General features: G+C 44.3%; 1 protein-coding gene across 1 annotated transcript in view; it reads left to right on the top strand.

Moving 5' to 3' along the window:
• gfra2b (GDNF family receptor alpha 2b) overlaps positions 1–20000 on the top strand; it is a 56414-nt gene that overhangs the window by 1818 nt on the left and 34596 nt on the right. The window contains exon 3 of the mRNA XM_056587735.1: positions 18888–18965. Coding sequence (XP_056443710.1) covers positions 18888–18965 — 78 coding nt within the window. The remainder of the gene's footprint in view (positions 1–18887; positions 18966–20000) is intronic.

The raw sequence follows: 20000 nt of genomic DNA, 5'->3' as shown, positions 1-20000 counted from the left end.
ACGCTAGAGGCTGGATAAAGCTTGCTAACACTAGAGGCCGGATAAATGTCGCTAACGCTAGAGGCTGGATAAAGCTTGCTACTGCTAGAGGCTGAATATAGCTCGCTAACACTGGTGGCTAGCCAACGCTTTGGTGTCTCAAACCCCACTGTCTGCAGTCTACCTGTAGGCATCATTGAGCAAGATCTCTAGCGCTGACCAGCTCATTCCACTTTTCGACTTTATGAAAGATTATCTTTGTAAGGAAGTATCTGCTCAAGGACGAATCAGCAAATCAAACAAAATGAAGATTTAGTAGATAGGTTTGTCATTGGTCTAGATCTAGAGCGAGAGCTGGCGTTGCACTTTTTTAGGAGCCCCCCCCCCCCCTAACACCAGTCTCATGGCCTGTTGGTAACAGGTCTGGTGCTTGTCCTGCATTGTGTTCTGACTCACACACAAAAACACACACACACACACACACACACACACACACACACACACACACACACACACACACACACACACACACACACACACACACACACACACACACACACACACAGCTGGCCTAGTTTGGGTCTCAGTAGTGGTAGAACTCATTAGGAGCCTCTCTCTTTGTTCTCTTCTACGGCAGCCATCATGTCTAAGCAGTGAATACTTACACACGCGCGCGCGCACACACAGACACACACACGCATCCATACAATGCATAAACCTGCACACTGGTCTGAAGTTTCAGTAAGGCACATTCCCTAGCTTGTGCTACGAGTGCGCACACATTCATCACACACATCTCGAATTCTGTGTTGTGAGCGCAAAAACATGCACTGGCAAACACACATTGTCTCACGCACTCACCAACACATTTGGAAAAGCTATCCAATTGAAAAGATCTTATCATTCTGAATTTGACTTTTGTGTTTCTCTCGAGATGATGAATACAATACTCAGTAGAGCAGAGTCCCAACCTGCATTCACAGACGCACAAGTCATTTCACGATGTACGTCAAATATCGGGATGTAGACAGATCCCCCCCAGCGGTTCAACAAATCCCACCCCACAGCACGTTCATACTAATGCATGTATTTTATTATATATGCTTCAATTGTAATTTCAAGTCAATAGATCCAAGCTCCACAGGGGGTGTTATCCCCAAATCCCTGAGGAGAAGGAAGGTGTGTTTCCCTGGGATCTTCCCTTCTTATTATGGATGAGAGAAGATTGCTGTAAGCATTTGCTGGGCAGAAAGGTGAGCATCTACAGTTTATCAACCAACGACCAAATGCACATATTATGGACCACAATCTGAAGGTGAGCCAGTTTGAGTCGTCCAATTTCAGAGTTGTTGTCTCCAAAAACTGCATGTTTTTTTTTACTATTGCAAAGGATGTGTGTGAAGGTTTTGTGTTACGACTGGACTTAAGAACTCGGAATGGGGAACATCCTGGAAGAAAAGATGACTCAGAGCCGGAGACAAAGGATTGACCTTCCAGAATGGACAACCAATAAACTAAAACATAACTAAATAAAACAAAAGGCTAAAACAAATTACTTAAACAAAAAATAGAGGATGATAATAGGAGTTTAGCGCAGTTGACATAAAACAAACAATGATCAACCTTTGAATTAGTCCTCAGTTTTTAAATGATCTGCTATCCATATCCTGCTATCCTGCTATCATTCCGTATTACAATCCGACTCGGGAATCAGGACTTAAAGGGGCCGTGGTCACTTCCAGAGCTTTGTTCTCTATCTAATTTGCCGTGACCACCAGAGTCAGCTCTTTAGCACCTGGATGACTTACACTGTCAATGTCGTGCAAGCGAGACCCGCTCCTCTAATTAGGAACTGTGTGAGGGCACAGGCAAGACAGCTGCTGCCACAGGATTATGCTAATGCCCTGGTTAACCATGTACATGCTAATGTTGGAGCCCAAAGTGCTGCAGGAATAGCCTTCAGGGGATAAGCAGGTGAACGAGCCTGTGATGGTGCGGATGTGTGGTCATTCTCACCCAGACCAGAAGACCCCTGGCTGGTATGGCTACCCAAACCGCAACACATATCATGGGGATGTGCAGATGGACGTGGCTTGGGTGCTGTGGTTGTCTGGGCCCTCCATCTCACATAGAACAGGGGTGGTAGCAGAGGCCGGTGGAGGTACCTGGCCTGAAGTGCCTTGTAACCTTGTGATTTGCAGGTGAACAGGCCTTGGGTTATGTTGATGTTTGACCCAAATCACAGGTGCCCATGAGCATTGTCAGTTGCCCAACACCCAAATAATCGAAGCACGACTCCAGAATTGCAGTGATTCAGGACAAACTATCATAGGTTAAAATAACTATCACACAGGAGCAAGAAAGATCCCATACAGCACCAAATGCATACTATATATGATAAATATTACACATACATTAAATATACTCATATGGGAACCATCACACACACCATTTTCTAATACAACAGTACTGCTTGATACATGTGTTTATGAAAAAGTGTCTATCCGTGGAATAAGTGGTGCAAATCCTGGCCCAATGACATCAATGCTCTCTTTTTCATTGCTTTTTTTTTGTTGTGCTAAAAACATGCTTTTTTTTTTTAACAACATTCGTTTGAAGCAGTAGTCCCTTATATTAGAAGATTACCCGGGTGTGACGGTTCCCCTTTAACATGCGCTAAAGGTAATTTCAAGTCAAGTCAATTTCAAGTCAATAGATGTAAAAAAAAGCACAACCTCCGGCTGTAATCCGCCGGTCGGACAACAAAAAGGTTGTGGTTCTTTGGGAGGGCCCAACGGAGAGAGAGATTCATTCCCTGAACTGCATACGTATAATCTGTCTTCGCCAGGCACCGACTGTGAATGATTGAGCCACTCGCCAGAACTTGTTATGTATGTAGAATGCATACACATGTCACGGGGATATTCCCCATCTTCAGGGGCCGCCTCTGGTGGTCATTGAGATGTTTAGAGTCAAGTAGGTCAGGCAGAATTAAGGCGGCCACCCAATGAGGTCAAAGGAAATGGTTTTCCGTAGGAATCCTAAGGAAAAGTATCGGAATAAATACAATACAGCGAGGTTAGATAGTTGCCTGTGCTAGTTACCCAGAATCCCGTTTTCCTTTGAGTGTCTATTCTCCTTCCACCCTTTATTGTGAATCGGAAGGTATTTTAAACGACCCAATTATGTTTCAATTGAATAAATAACCAATTAGCCTCCGTAATTGTTTTATCGCCTTCGTAAACACCAAACCTGCTCCTTGGCAGGCAGGGAGGCAACAGGAATGAGGTCGTTGTAGTAGTACTCTCTAGAGACAAGATAAGTGTGGCTCTGCAGAAATTACATACAAAAATAGAGCTGATTTAATAGAAAGCAGTTTAGTACAACAGTAGCCTACTTCGGGAATTAATGTGGACATTTTTCATTTTATTCGCAAAACTGCTCCCACTTTAATTCCCGTTTTTCAACACTAAATGTAAAAGTTTATCATCTCTGTTCTTGTTAGGAATTGAGCTATTGAGCTATTAATACGTGAATACCTGCATTCTCACACATACATGATATGCTGATGATATATATAGATATTCATGTTTATGTGAATATATATATATATATATATATCCACATGTGTATTCCATTCTCAATGTTCATCAACAACTGCGATTTCACTGAAAGTATAAAGCAATTTATATTTTGCACAGCACTGCATCGGAAGATAATGTTCATTTCTAAAAGTTTGAGATGCCAAACTTGCCTCCCCTGCAGGCCCAATCAGCCTCTTAATGAACACAGAAACAATAGCGTGGAGAAACTCTGAAGATAACACCACGACATCCGGCTTTGTTATAAGACATTATATGAACACATCTTTTATCCTTAATGGTCTACCATGCGCCATAACCTTGATATTTATGCCAGATTTGGAATTGGAGCCGCTTAGTAATGTTGGTCCCCACTCCCCCCTGCAGTCCATTGTTTCCCTCTGAACCAAAGAGTTTCTATATCGTCTGAGCAGCTAACAGCACACAGCCACACTATCTAAAAGAGTCGCCTATGGCCGAAAGAGGAAAGAAAAAAACAAAGTTTCCCCATAAAGCCTGAGGCATAGCAACACTAGGCCAGACAAACACTTTATTTCCTGAGACAAGAAAGCCACAGAGAAAAGGTACTTTTTCCAAAGCAGTAATAACAAGATCATCAAGTTGACGAATGTGTTTATCGCGTAGGCTCTTAATACTAGTGTTAAAATCGAGTGTTCAAATAGTGTTACACTGCATTAGAGGGGAATTAATGGCGGTGTGATTTTCAACGTCCTCTTTTACGGGACAATGAACAGAGAATTTCATACGTGAGTGGTGATATAAGATAAGATAAGATAAGATAAACCTTTGTTAATACGCGGAGAGAAATCCAGCTGTCATATTTAGATAAGAAGAATAACTAGGACTGCATACGTCTTGATAGGTATTCACAGCCCGCACACATCACAGACTCCAGGAACCATATTTTCCTGGGGATTCACATGCGCACGCCATCCGGGGGCGAAGAGACAAGTCACCCGGTGATTGGATGGGAACCCGAGTCATGGGTTGAGAGGAAACGCCATTTATATGTTTTTTGCGATTTTTTTGAAATTGACAAACATAACTTTTTGAGCGACACCAATCAAGGAGGGCAATTATAGCCCACATATTAAGGTGGATGTCATCTTTGTGCCTTAAAGGTTTCAAAGCCCTGGAACCTTCTCATGTGGAAGTCGAACGTATTTTAGACAATCAAAATTCCTTTTGAAAATTTTATCAATGAATTTGAATATAAAGTTTTTTTATAAATAAAAAATTATGTTTGAATGTTTATGCCTATTTCGGAACTGAAGGTAGAAGGATAAGTTACATTTCGTCTGAATATCCCAGTGATAAAATATATATGTAAGGGCACTAGACGTCCCAGAACGCTTTCTTGCAAGGCTTCAGTTGAGGTAACAGCTGCCTTCATCACAATGGCCAAATGTGGGATAACCGAGTTTCCATTTGTGAGTTTTGTAGTTTGATTACATTTTTTTTTTTTAATATTCCGGGAGCCCTTTGACAGCTGCCATCCAGTGTGAGCATACAGAAGCCAATTACCCCCCCCGATGGCAGCGGGTTAATGGTTTAGGAGGGTTTTAAAAAGGTATTGAAAGCTTTTTCTATGTTCAAACGACTCCAAAATCTCTACCTACCAATCATAACGTATTGGTTATTCGGTAAACATGATTAGAAGAGCTAGCGGTTTCCTTTCATGGCGATCCGTCCACCACAATAGCGGCTGTGTGATTTATCACCGGGAGTACGGCCCTTCCTGCTGTGAAAACGAATCAAAACCTTGCTCAATGTTCAAACCACCTATTTGCTTTGTGATAATTGGAAGGAGGTCTACTCTCCTACTTTGGAAACCTTGCGTGTTCCGGAAAACCTTCAGGCTGCATTGAAGCTCTGCCGTGACCGAGTCTGACCCTGATGAGTGGATGCGAAAGCCACTTAAGTGATATTGTATTTTTGCTACTTAAACAATACATTTGTTTCAACAATTGAGCCACTTTAGAAATTAAAAGGAAAAAAAGGATCAGTTGTTAAATAGTAGATTCTGCAACAGTGACCTCCGCTTGCTACTTTAAAGGCAGTGAAAGATAGCCCAACGCACTGTGAATGGCGTTTATCTCTCTCTTTCTTTCTCTTTCAAACATTCCGATATTCGTGTGGAAACCTAACAAATATTCATATCATCATCATATCATCATCATACATTTAATTTAGAGGCGCCTTTCAAGACACCCAAGGTCACCTTACAGAGCATATAGTCATCATAAATCGTTTAAAAAAAACAAGACATTGTGGAAAAAATAAATAAATAAATAAACATAATAAATAAAATAAAATTCATAGCTTGAAATTATGTATTCGGGCAAGCCCTGGTATTCGTATGACCATAGAGCATGTGAACCAAATTAGGTGTTCTGTGGACTTGTGCTTATTTAGAAGAACATTTTTTTATAACCAGTAGCCCAAAACGGCCAAGTTGCCCAGGTGGGGTGATTCAGTGGCCTACACTAGCTCCTCATAGAGAGGATGGCAGGATTCTGAAGGTTAGCGGCAGCTTCCTACTTATCCTCTCCTCCAGATTGTCCAGGTCAGCTAAGGATTCTATGCTGCATAATACAGCTTTACAGATCAACCCTTCCCCATTCTTCATCCCTTATAGACCTTATAGACTTAATGGGCTTCAGTATAACTATTACATATTGAATACTTTCTATTTACATATACAGGAAAGGTTGAATGTATTATATGGAATATGTCTTCTTTATTCCTAGATATGATATGTGCATCAAAGGAATGATAGATATGTATATATCAATACATTTTATGGATATATATATGTATATCATGGATGTATTATGTATATCAAAGTAATAATATTGAATTACGTCAATATATTACATGTATATATATCGTAGTTATATATGTAGTTGTTAGCTGTATGCAAATATAAAGATGGGGAAGTTGATAAAGCACACAAAGCCTTTCATCCGGTTTATTTAGGAAATACGATATTAGCTACTTGAACGTTGTCTTACCATGCATGAGGAGTGTGCATTAGATAATCTGCCAAACTCAGCTATTGGCTGGTGAACATGAGTCCCGGGCATGGCTGTGTTTGAAAGGAGCTGGGCTCTATCTGAATGAAAAGCCAGTTGGCCTCGGGGAAGAATTCGGTGAAGAGGCTTTGCGATAATCTATACAGAGATTCACCTGAGCTGTCCCTTGGGGGAGGGAGGGACGGGGGGGTCAGTGTGGAAGTAGAGGTGGGGGTGGGGGGCTGGGCTGATGTAGGGGGTCAGGCTGCAGGCTGGGGCATTAGTCATGGCTAACTTGCTCCGTCGCCGGCTGATGTCTTAACCTCGGCTCTCTGTCCTGCTGGGGGAGAGGACTCGCCGTCAGCCAGAGGTCTCAATTACCTACCGCCTTCCCCCCCCCCCCCCCCCCCCCCGGCCACTTCATAACCGCAGCTGTTACCCATGATGCTCGGCGCCGGACCGGGTGAAGTGGTGTGTTACACAGCGGCATGAAAGCAAAAGGGATTCTGGACATGACCCGTTTGGGGGAACTTGTCCTGATATTCTTTTTGGCGTGTAATGTTATTCCTTTGGAAATTACACAACGGGTTTTGTCTTTTAGATATTCTTCTTCTTGCATCCATTCCTTTGAAGTGTAAAGTGCGTTGCCCCCCCCCCCCCCCCCCCCCCTCCCCATGCTTGGTAATGATTGAAAGATTGAACTTTTGACTCTCAGTGGTACCGTCTGAAAAATAAATCCATTAAACTTTAAAAGCTACACATATTATCTGTTAAGACCTTCGCAGGGGCGTTGCAGTATTTATGGCCGACCCTGGTTTTGGGCCTCGCTCGGTGTGAGGTGATTCGGTATGCCCTCCGCAGCACGATAAACACACTCCCCCTCAAGAAGTCCTCATCATTGGTAACCTTACCTCTGAACATTTTCTCCAAAGTTTATTTTTCATCACTTTGGAGCAAAACTTTGCAATCTGTTGCTAATGGTAATTGCCGCGCTAGGTCAGACAGGACATGAAGTAACGAGGAGGACCTCCGCGGTGCAGGAGTGCTTTTGAGATAAGATAATGTACCTTATTAATCCCAGGTGGGGAATTATCACAGCCAAAAGTACAGGGCAGTAATAGGAATTAAAAGAGGGATACATGCTTCATTTAAATGCATATAAAACCTGGTTAAATTAAGAATATGTACACACTATGAGCAGATATATAAACAGGAGAGTAAGTCAAGGTTAATATATGCAAGTGCCTGAGTGTCTTCCTCACTTATTTAGTCAGTAATGTATCGTTTTCAACGGTCAGACAGGTCCGGCGGGCTTTTGTCGTGCATTGCCATGGGGTTGTTCCTCCGGCAAATGTGGAATTACAGGCCGACCCTGCTTATGGCTTACTGCCGAGCTGCCTGACTGATTGCCTCATCCTGCAGTTCACCGCCGTTACAAAACACTGTGGGCCGACAGGGGAGACCAAATTAAATAACCACCACCGCCCTGTTTCAAACCCTCATCTCTAAGCCTGCGTGTCGCTCATCGTTCTGAACTGAAGATGTGACAAACAACCCTGGCTGTACAGCTCCACCCTGCTCAGAGTGATTCATCGCTGGGCCTTTTATGAGAGCGCGTTCTTCACCAAAGACGACTTTGTTCTGTCATTTCCATAATCATTTGGACCGAAGTGCCGCCATAACGAGACAATAGGAGAAATGTCTCGCCATGACGCACGGGCCAATAAATGGCCTTTACAGATGCCTAATTGCCAAGGTGCTTAGGATTTTTCGCCTGGCAAATGAGACACTTAACATTGACTGAGTATTTAGCATTGCCTTAAATAAATGGCTAATTTACCAGTCTAACTAATGACTTGTGTGTTTGCGTGCAGGCTAATGAGTGAGCTCTTTAGCATGCAGGCTAATGGAAGCTGATTAGCATTGCTCTGTAGAGAGGCAACTCTGTTTACTGTTTGCTCTTTCAGTCATCCCTGTTGGCATGCATATCCCTGTTGGCACACACATAAACACACACTTTCGCTATTTTTTTTTTATAAAATATATATCACAATACTGTATGATATACAAAACAAATTTACTATTTAGGCTAATTAATGGAGTCCAAACACACACTTATCTCGTGTGTAGTTTTTTTTTTTACAGTGAAATTAAATCTCCTGTTTCGAACCATCATGTGAACTTCATGTCCTTGACTTAATTGAAGCGGACCTTTCTATTTTGTCCTCCCAGACTTGTCTCCTATAAGCTCTGGAAGGAAGGAAAAGCACACACGGAGATAGCACAGGTTGGCACACGTAATTCCCGCACAGCCTCAGCCAACACGACGCTCCGCAGTGACAAAAAATGAGGCGCCGGGAACAAATCTGTATTGTTTTTTTTGTTTTTTTATCACCAAACTTTGCCGCTCGTTGAGGACTTGATGGCGGTCTGGTTGGATGTTCAACGCGTGTCTCGTAGCGGCGGCAGCCGAGCCCGGGGGAATGCACAGAGCCAAAGCACCGACTCTCTTTGTGGCTGTGATATGTAAATCCCAGCCTGTCCCATCTGTCTTGCTGTGTGTGTGTGTGTGTGTGTGTGTGTGTGTGTGTGTGTGTGTGTGTGTGTGTGTGTGTGTGTGTGTGTGTGCCAGGGTATCCAGTCGTCAGGGTGGAGGTATTGGCATATGCAAAATACTAACAGGACCTCTCTCTCTCTCCCCAACAAATGCTACTCTAATTGGGGCTCGGTTTGGCCAATTCTGCCCCCGGATAAGCGAACTTTTAAGTTCATATTCACAAAGTTAAGGGTATTTAATGGGGTGTGATGGTGTCATAACGCTATGATTATTTCGCAGAGAAGAGGGATAGGAGCATTAGGAGGATAGGCTGCCTCAAAGCGAGGTTTCGGTTCCGTCGGTCGAGGCGATTCTCAGACTGCATGTGGACGTCATAACATGGAGGAACAATGTGCTCCACTGACCGGAAACGGCCTTTTGGGTCAGTGTTTCACACCCGTCTGCCTTTGACCATGCTTTGACCGGGATGAAATGCACAGACCTGTGGGTAAGGATTGGACTGGGGAGACGAACAAATAGCTCAAGGCGAACACACACTCTCCTCTTGTCTCTCCATCCGTCCCTCTGTGTCCTTGCTCTCTCTCTCCCTCTTTCCTTCCCTCCATCCTGCATTTCTCTCTGCCCTTGCCTTAATCTCTCCCTTTCTCTCCCTTCCATCTATTCCTATCTGCCTTCCTCGACTCATCTTTTCCCCCTCCCTCTATATCCATTCATCTCTGTCTATCTCTATATATATATATCTTAAGCGGAAAAGAGGTATCCCTCTCTTTCCATCGCTTCATCCCCCTTCTCTCCCTCCCCACCCTCTCCCCCGTTCTCTAAATGGGTCAGTCAGCCTTCGGTGAAGAGCAGCAGGGAGCTATAAAATGGACAGCTCTGAGAGTTGCCTGTCCCGTCGGTGCCGGTGTGAGAGGTGTGCGCGCCCCGCAGGTGATGTGCAGGTGGACAGGTAGCGATCAAACGCGCGGTCCACAAATAGGTCACGACGACACCTTCTTTAACGAACGTGTAATTCATGTTGGATCGACGTATTCATGAACGGCTTATAATTTAACATGATTTCCGTGAGCAGTCGACGACGGAGCACTCTTATAAAAAGATGCACTTTTTCACGGTGGATGCGAGGTGAATGATGAGATATGTTGTTGACAAACAAGATAATGATCGAACAACACCTCACAGTATTCTCGGGGATGTATTGGGCTAACATTGCATCGTGGATCACGATGGAATCATGTTGTATTTCTCTCTCTAGGTTATAACCTAAGAAAGCGGAAAGATGATTCCATGCTATCGAGCATGGAATGAACATTCTGTTTTGTACACAGACTTAGACGTACCATATGTACACATGCACGCAAGTACACATACATTATTGTATGTTTGCAACACACACACACACACACACACACACACACACACTGCTTAATCTTCATCGTTTCTCGCCGCTTGGGGCGGGACTATATACCGCTGATTGACAGGTTGATTTCACACTCTAGGCATGTCAAAAGGGTTTTTGGACGCTCACTACTCAGCGTTCCCTGAAATAGGGTGCTTGGAAAGAGGTGTGAGTTGTCTGTGTGTGTGTGGGGCAAGGTGGGAATTTCTGGGGTTAGGGTCATGTGATTGTATTTCCTGTCAAGCACAGCTTGTAGGCAGGCAGTGGCACATGGCTCAGTCATTAAGTGTCTAAACACTTTCTTCACCATCCATATGTATCTGTTCTATCTATTTCTAATCCCTATTGCTTCTTTTGCCGCCACAGTAGCGGTAGAGTGGTTTTCTTAAGGGACTAAGTGCAGCACTTAGTTGCTCGTAGTCGGGGGTGACCCCTAGTTACTCCTATTCGATTGCACGGGGAGATATGATTAGACTCAAGCCTGATGCGAGGCCCGCTACGAAGGGCTTTGGCTCCATTCAGATAATACGACCCAAGTTCTCCTTATGGTCGGGTGGCTAAGGTGCAATTCGTATGCCGTGCGCTCCGGGCCTTCAACCGGGCAGACACCCAGCAAAGTTCCGTCTGGTCTGAGACACAACTGGAGGAGATGGCAGGTACAAACCATAGGCACGAGATCAGAGGAAGATCCCTGACATGACGCGATAGCATGAGATCACGATAAGGTAGGATAACGGCGCCAATACAAGATGAGTCGCGATACGATAAGGTGGATGATAATAGAGAGAAGAGGAGCTGAATGTAATGCTATATCCAACACTACCGCTAATTAATTACAGCTGTAATTATATGTGATACAATCATCGCCCTCTGTACAGAGAATAATGAAGCATATCTCACACACAGACTCACACACACGCGCATGCACCCACACACTAATTAAGTTTTAGTTTGTGCCTAACAGTACTCAACGATACATAATAAAGTATGTCTGCGCTCATTAAGGAAAACAAATCACCCTTTCTTCCTTCCTCCCTCCCCTTCCTTCCTGCTCTCCGTCTCCCTTCCCACCCATTCCTAATTTCCCCCCCCCCAAAAAAACGTTGTTGGCGTGCGGCTTTGAATGTGGCGATCAAAAAAAAAAAAAAACCAGGGGAATCTTCGCAGTTAGACAGCTGCTCGGACCTGGATAATGAGAAATGAAGCAGGACGGCTGCGGTGACTATACCCAATTAACATCAACGACAACAACAACAACAACATCACCGCCGCCGCCCCCGCCCCCGCCACACGGGGAGCAACAAAGGCACGCCGATCTGAGGAAAGAGGGGGAGTGAGGGACATGGGCCGCGACAGAGAGAAGACAGAGAGATGGGATGAGAGAGGGAGACCGGAGGGTGAACGACGGAGAGGGAAAAAAATGAGCGTACTAAAGTATGGAGCGGTGGAGGTGTGTGTGTCGGTACGGGAGGTGGAGGTGTGTGTTGGTATGAAGGGTGGAGGTGAGTGTTGGTATGGAGGGTGGGGGTGTGTGTTGGTACGGGAGGTGGCGGTGTGTGTTGGTATGGAGGGTGGAGGTGTGAATTGGTACAGGGTGGACTACGGGGTGGAGTTGGGGCTGGAGGTGTGCGTTGGTATTGGTGGAGGTGTGTGTTGGTATTGGTGGAGGTGTGTGTTGGTATTGGTGGAGGTGTGTGTTGGTATTGGTGGAGGTGTGTGTTGGTATTGGTGGAGGTGTGGGTGGAGGTGTGTGTTGGTATTGGTGGAGGTGTGTGTTGGTATTGGTGGAGGTGGGGGTGGAGGTGTGTGTTGGTATTGGTGGAGGTGTGTGTTGGTATTGGTGGAGGTGTGCGTTGGTATTGGTGGAGGTGGGGGTGGAGGTGTGTGTTGGTATTGGTGGAGGTGTGCGTTGGTATTGGTGGAGGTGTGCGTTGGTATTGGTGGAGGTGGGGGTGGAGGTGTGTGTTGGTACGGGGTGGAGGGGGGGGTGGGGGTGTGTGTTGGTGGAGGTGGGGGTGGGGGTGTGTGTTGGTGGAGGTGGTGATGGAGGTGTGTGTTGGTGCGGGGTGAAGGTGGGGGTGTGTGTTGGTGGAGGTGGTGATGGAGGTGTGTGTTGGTGCGGGGTGAAGGTGGGGGTGTGTGTTGGTGGAGGTGGGGGTGGTGGTGTGTGTTGGTGGAGGTGGGGGTGTGTATTGGTATTGGTGGAGGTGGGGGTGGGGGGGTGTGTTGGGGGGGGGGTGTGTGTGTTGGTGGAGGTGGTGGTGGAGGTGTGTGTTGGTGGAGGTGGTGGTGGAGGTTTGTGTTGGTGGAGGATTGTGTTGGTGGAGGATTGTGTTGGTGGAGGTGGTGGTGGAGGTGTGTGTTGGTGGAGGTGGTGGTGGAGGTGTGTGTTGGTGGAGGTGTGTGTTGGTGGAGGTGGTGGTGGAGGTGTGTGTTGGTGGAGGTGGTGGTGGAGGTTTGTGATGGTGGAGGTGGTGGTGGTGGAGGTGTGTGATGGTGCGGGGGGTCCACTCTGTCAGTAATAATTAAAAAGGGGGAATAATGAGAGTGGTGAAAGCAGCTTCAGGAGCCTCGGGGAGGAGTGCAAGAAAAGCACTTTCCTTTCCCTTCTTCCTCTCCATTTCAGCTTACCACACACTATTCTAACACAAAGACACACACGCAGACATGCGCACACACACTCACACACACATGCGCGCGCAGAGGCGCCAACACACTTGCAGACACAAGTATGTGAGGCTGATGCGGTTATTCCATGAAATGTGGTCCTTTGTCTTACCTTTCGATAGTTCTCTTTAAATTACTTTGCACCAAATTAAACTCATTAAAAACAATTAATTTGTGGGCGTTACAATTAAAGCGATACAGTTAATACATCATAGACTTTTTTTCTTTAAGTTCAATTATTTAAATTATGTCCAATGTCTCTGTCATTAAATATTCACCCTGAGAATGAGCAGCAGTATAAACAGCAACCTATGACTTTTGTGAATACATTTTATCACACAACAGCTTAGTTGCATAAGCGTGGCAGCTTCGACCAAAGTGGGTTAAAGTCATATCAGGTACCTTCTCGGTTCCGTTCTGCGATCGCTGGCGTCTGGTCACTGACCTTGACCGTCCTCTTCGTCCAGACAGCAGGAATAGCAATAATCAGGGAACTAAACAGGTAAACAGAGAAAAAACATGTTCGATATAAACCAGATTAGAAATTATCAGTATATTACATCTCCAGCCTGAAGCCCAGCAGATGGGGCAGAAACATCTTATTTATACTTTCGAATACATCATTATTTGACGTCTATTGGCCAAGACTCAAAATGTGGTGGCAACTAAAAAATGTTATTTTACAAAATCGCTATGCAAATTTCTTTGGGTGGCTAGAAAAGTGCTATATAACTGCAATGAATTATGATTATTAATACCTCTATAGTCATCCAAAACTGTTATGGCGCTTTGCCCCTTACTCTCCCTCGCTTGCCAGATAACTTCTCTGTTAAAACAGTTTGTTAGTGATTACTGGTTTCCTGCAGCTGCTTCACCTCCAGGTCTGCACCAGCTGCCGCTCATGATACTGATTGCTCAGAGTACAATGCCCAAATATGGCCTTGTTCCTGAAGAGGCGCTGTCCGTGGTGCTGGTCTCTTGCCTCCATGAACGCTCCAGAACTTTCTGACTCTTGCTCACAGGGAAACTGTTAGCAGTTGCTCCAGTTGGAACAGAGCTATGGATTGACCTACTGAGAACATGAAAGAAGCTACCCTTGACACGATTACAGTTCTTAATAAAAATATATATATTCGATTTCAAAATATCTATTAACATTTACAGCAACTCGAAGCATTCCCTTCTGTAACATAAATCATTTCCTAAAACCAAGGCCAGTTATATTAGCTGGCGCGTCTTTGGGGTTTCTGCAATATAAGCATTTTCCCCCGAGCTTTAAGGTCAGCAACATCTGTTTTGTCAGATCCATACTTCGTTCGCCTTGCCTTCTCCAAGTCTGCTTGGGAAATCTGTTATGTAGTCATTATTAGTCAGTTTATGTTATTAAGCACCCCAATTCTTTCCAAAGCAACTCATCATTTTTGGATAAATATCAGATCAGGTAAGGGAATAGGGTTTTTTGCTGAATTATGCCTACAGAGCGACAGTGGGCATTGGGGTTGGAACCCAGACTCCTTTGGCTTGGAGTCTTAGACTATGCTGCTTACTGTAAGCACACAACCTTTCAGCTGCTGGGACCACGATGGTTATGTGTGTCACTTTAAAATACACCAGAAATTCAACTAGCAACCTTTATCTGCCCCAGCTTAAAGTGCTTTGGCGGATCGATAAATATATGTGTTGACCGTTGACTCAACAATGGAATCGAATCGCTACAGGACCCGTCTATTTACGAAGCAAACTCTAAACCTGTTGGTCGCTTATCTGTTCCAACGTCCTCAGTCCCGCCACACGGTATTCCGTGTATCCTTCTGTTTCCTCGCCAAAACATCACTTTCATGATGTTTCCGATATGCATGCGGGGCCAGCATGAGTTTTGTTCTCTGCTTTGCAATAATACACCTCGCCCATTCCAGCCCCCCCCCCCCCCGCAACGGCCCTGCCCGCCGGCTGGGAAGCACAGCTCTGAGCGCTAGTCTATTGAAACAATTACCATAATTCATCCCCAGTCACAGCCCCACAACACCACAGACTCCTCCGCCAAGTTGGCTGTGTTCCCCCTGTCCTCCAAAGGCTGCTGTCCGTACTCTTCTCGGTCCAGCCCCGGCTAGCTTGCGTCTGCCAGCCAGCAACGGGGCTGTCTCCCAATTCCTCCCGGAGGTGTACTGGTGCAAGCAAAAAGGTCCTTGAATTCGACACAGCCCATTCCCATTAGATATTCCGGTCCCCATTCCAACATTTCGGGTCCGTCCCCAGAAACCAGGACAGCCTAGATTGCCGTGATAGTTGTGTCAGTGTGAAGCTTGCCGTGAGTTACTGGATTTTTGTTTGTTGTCTATCGCAATTTGATCGTATCCCAGCATAAATCACTCATTATTATTTACAACCTGCTTCAACATTCCAATAATCTGGAGCAAAACACAGGATGGGATTTATTTTTCCCCCCTGCTCTTGCATGCATGGTTAGGATCTCATTATAGCCCAGAGTGAAGGGAGACTTTAATCATAAAGTATGTGTGGAAGCAGGTAAATCACATTCATAGACTGGGGCACTGCTCCAACTTTATACATAAACATTGGCCTTGTTTCTCACTTCATTAAACCTCCAAAGACACATTACCCCCACACTTAACATGGCCTCTCTCTCTCTCTCTCTCTCTCTCTCTCTCTCTCTCTCTCTCTCTCTCTCTCTCTCTCTCTCTCTCTCTCTCTCTCTCTCTGTCTCTCTCTCTCTCTCTCTCTCTCTCTCTCTCTCTCTCTCTCTGTCTCTCTCTGTCTCTCTCTCTCTCTCTCTCTCTCTGTCTCTCTCTCTCTCTCTCTCTCTCTCTCTCTCTCTCTCTCTCTGTCTCTCTCTCTCTCTGTCTCTCTCTCTCTCTCTCTCTCTCTCTCTCTCTCTCTCTCTCTCTCTCTCTCTCTCTCTCTCTCTCTCCCTCTCTCTCTCTCTCTCTCTCTCTCTCTCTCTCTCTCTCTCTCTCTCTCTCTCTCTCTCTCTCTCTCTCTCTGTCTCTCTCTCTCTGTCTTTCTTTCTCTCTTGCTCTCTCTCTCTCTCTCTCCCTCTCTATAACTTTCATTCTCTGCCTCTGCCTTCGCTCTATCTCATTGTCTCCTTCCCTCATACTCTCTCTTCCCCTCCACCTCTCTCTCTCCTTCTCTCTTTCTCTCTGTACCTCTCTCTCACTCTTTATCTCTCGCTTTCTCTCTCTCTTTCGCACACTCTCTCTCTCTCACGCTCTCGTCTCCTATCACCGTCGGCCGATCGCTCACTCACTCACATCGGCGTCGCGGTGATTAATGAGAAGCGATCGATGCCATCAAGTATTAATGGCTTCTGCTGAACACCTACCCTCCATCATCTGTTCAACACTGCGCCTCACGCACACCCACTGACTCCGCGTCGATATAACGCGGCCGACTCTGATCCAGTTCACCAGTCGAACGCCGACGCAAACGCAGCTGTTTCCCGAGAAGGGTTACATTATGTAAGCAATTAATAACCAATTCTAGAAGTTAATAGCCCTTAATTGTGTTCATCTTTTTTTGTTCAACACGTTCCACGTGGGTGAACCCATCGCACCACTCTATTAGCCGCAAGTAGGTCAGTTTGAAAGACAAACGAGATTAGGGCGGGATCATTCAGGGTTTGATTGGCACCAGGGGGAGTGGCTGTTTGTTACACTGCAACAAATAGCAAATCGTCAATGGTGTTAACAATTGGTTGAAACGTTATACTGTACCTTCCTGCTCCGACTTGGCATGTTAACGTGATGAAATTTGGATTTAGATTTAGGGGACGCTTTTATCCAAAGCGACGTACAATATGTACATTTTTTCATAAGAAAGTGAAACATTTATTATATTGCTGTCGTTACAATAAGTATAGTACCAGTGCAAAGCACCAACAATCGCTAGGCCAACCCATTCTCTGTATACAACCAAGATAGCTAGGATAATATGCTACATAAGTAAGTACTATAACTAAATACGACATACAATAAGTGTGTTAATTAAGTTTTGACTATTTGAATACACAAGCACTAACTTTTTAGTCCTTTTATAGCTTTCATAACCGACCCTGGGTGGGGAACCAAAACCTTTCAGCTGAGCGTCCCTCATCCTACTAACACTGGATTGCCCTGCTTCTAATTCATATTCAGCTCTCTCATGATGTATTTATAGTATATTTAGAGTCCAGCACCATTACTTTAACTGTTATGGACCTCCAAACATTTAGCGCTTTGGAAGAGCAATGAAAACGGCCGCGATGAAGTATGGACAGCAAGTGGTCATTTGCACAGAAATAATGGTCAAGTTACAGCAGCTGCCACATGCCAGAGTATGTAAACCTTTATGACGCATAACTCAGCCTGGCGGCTTATTGGATCCTGTTGCACCAGTGGCCTCCAAAATATTTACATTATTGAATAAAAGATAAGCAGGCACACCTGGATTTTCAATGTTTATCTTTTATTACAAGGATATAAATACGTGTGCGTTCACATTCACAGCGCAACCCGGTGCTTTATCAGGGCTGATACAGCTGGAACAGCTGTTTGAACACTTTCAATTTTAAGAGGCTTTAGGTGGGGAATTTGAATAAAATAAATTGTTATGATACCTGTACCGTGTCATTACCACGTCTTTGCCAACGGTTTCGACTCACTCGTTTTTTAAATAAAATAACTTGGTTTTTTTTGGAAGTCAAACTGAGTTTTTGTGGGAAAAGCATATATAGCAGTTTTCAGATGGAGGACTATATTTTGAATTGCCTCTTGTTAGAAATTGCTGCTTGGTCTCTCTCCAAAAGAGTTAAAGTTTTAGTCACTCTGCATTGCAGCATTTATCATCTGTCTGCCGTGCTATATTCCCGCAGGGACTGCCTGCATAGTGGCGGACATTTGCAACATTTAGATTCCTCTTGAAGCCATGGTTCTTTCAGTTGACGATCGCCTGGTTTTTCTGGGGTAAATGACGGTGATAAATATAGCGTTTTAATTGCCACTGCAACAAACCGTATGGGGGCCTTTTGGGTTGTTTGGGAATGATGTTGTAGATGTTGATTTGCCATCAGCTCAGTACTGCCAACCGTGTGGGTTCTTTATGTAGAGGACAAATGTTTGCAAAAGGTTTTGAAGGAATCGGAACAGATATGTGTCGATGCTCGGAAGTTAATTTATGAAAATTGTCTGGGCTCGTGATATCTTAATGTTTTGTCAATAACACACATTGAAATGTATACTTTGATGCTAAACGTTTATTTTTCTCACAAAATGAAGAGTAAAGATAATTGAGATCGAGTTGAGTTTGAATGTGTTGGTTAAATAGTAATTAGCTATATCTAAAAAAAGTACTGGCGGATTTAACTTACAACATTGCTTCCAAATGAAACCAGATGGTCTTGTGTGCACCAGACGTCAACAATGCTGCAGTGTGTGTTTGTGATTGTGTGTTTGTTTGTGTATTTATGTATGTGTGTTTGTGTGTGTGTGTGTTTGTTTGTGTGTGTGTGTGTGTGTGTTTGTGTGTGTGTGGGTTTGTGTGTCTGTGTGTGTTTGTGTCTGTGTGTCTTTGTGTATGAGTATACAGGCGTCTGTGCAGGCTTATGTATTTGTATGTGTTTCAGGGTTTGTCTTATAATACTCTAACACTAATTCTCCATCTTATTTTCAAAGGGGAGGAGTTCTACGAGATGTCTCCCTACGAGCCAATCCACTTCTCTGAGGAATTTAGACACGCCTCAATCATCTCAGGTAAATTTTATGTTCCCCTACTACCCATAAATGTGCAGTGATGCTTTACATAGCAATACATGTGCAAGTGTCTATGATTGTATAATCCCTCTCTAATTGTCAGTGTTGCAACAGAACCATAATGGTCAGTGTTACAACAGAACAGACAATGCATATATTATTAATTAATTTTTTATCCTTCCTGTTGTATGGATTTTTAAATCTGCTGTATATATTCATTCTTGTTGCTTAAATGCTTTAATATTTGATGCATTAACATATCACGGTTAGAAAATGCACTAACAAATCAAGGTTTCACAACAGGCACTAAACTATCACGGTTGGAGCAGACACTAACATATCAAGGTTACAACAGACACTAACGTATCAAGGTTACAACAGTGCACTGACGCATCAAGGTTAGAACAGACACTAACGTATCAAGGTTACAACAGACAAACATATCAAGATTAGAACAGACACTAACATATCAAGGTTAGAGCATACATTAACATAATCAAGGTTAGAACAGACACTAACATATCAAGGTTAGAACAACAGACGCTGAAATATCAAGGTTAGAACAGACGCTTTATTATCAAGGTTACACAGCAGACACCAACATATCAAGTGACAACATGCACAAACATATCAAGGTTACAACAGACATTAACATATCAAGGACAAATAGGTAATTAGGTAACATTAGAGAAATATGCATCAAGGTTACCATAGATGCTCCTGATGATAATCGACTATCAGGAATGTGAGATGTTTCTCAACATCCTGAATACATATCTCCTGTTCCTGCCCCTGTTGATGAAGATGAACTGAACACTCTTCTTCCCCTCTCTGGGGATGCAAGGGACACAAAAAAACGCAAGGTTTTGTGAGTGTGTGTGTATGTGTCGCCATGTTTTGCGCATGGGGTTTGTGTGTTTGTATGTGTGCATGTTTTCCACGTGTGTGTGTGTGTGTGTGTGTGTTTTTGAGTGTGTGTCTGGACTAATTTGGATGTGTGTAACTGAAGCAATCCTCCCTTCTGTCATGGAAAAG

This window comes from Gadus chalcogrammus, chromosome 4 (assembly GCF_026213295.1).
Source record: "Gadus chalcogrammus isolate NIFS_2021 chromosome 4, NIFS_Gcha_1.0, whole genome shotgun sequence".
In the NCBI taxonomy this organism is placed as follows: domain Eukaryota; kingdom Metazoa; phylum Chordata; class Actinopteri; order Gadiformes; family Gadidae; genus Gadus; species Gadus chalcogrammus.
Note: the sequence above shows the minus strand (reverse complement) of the source record. Positions and strands in the feature narration are given on the sequence as shown.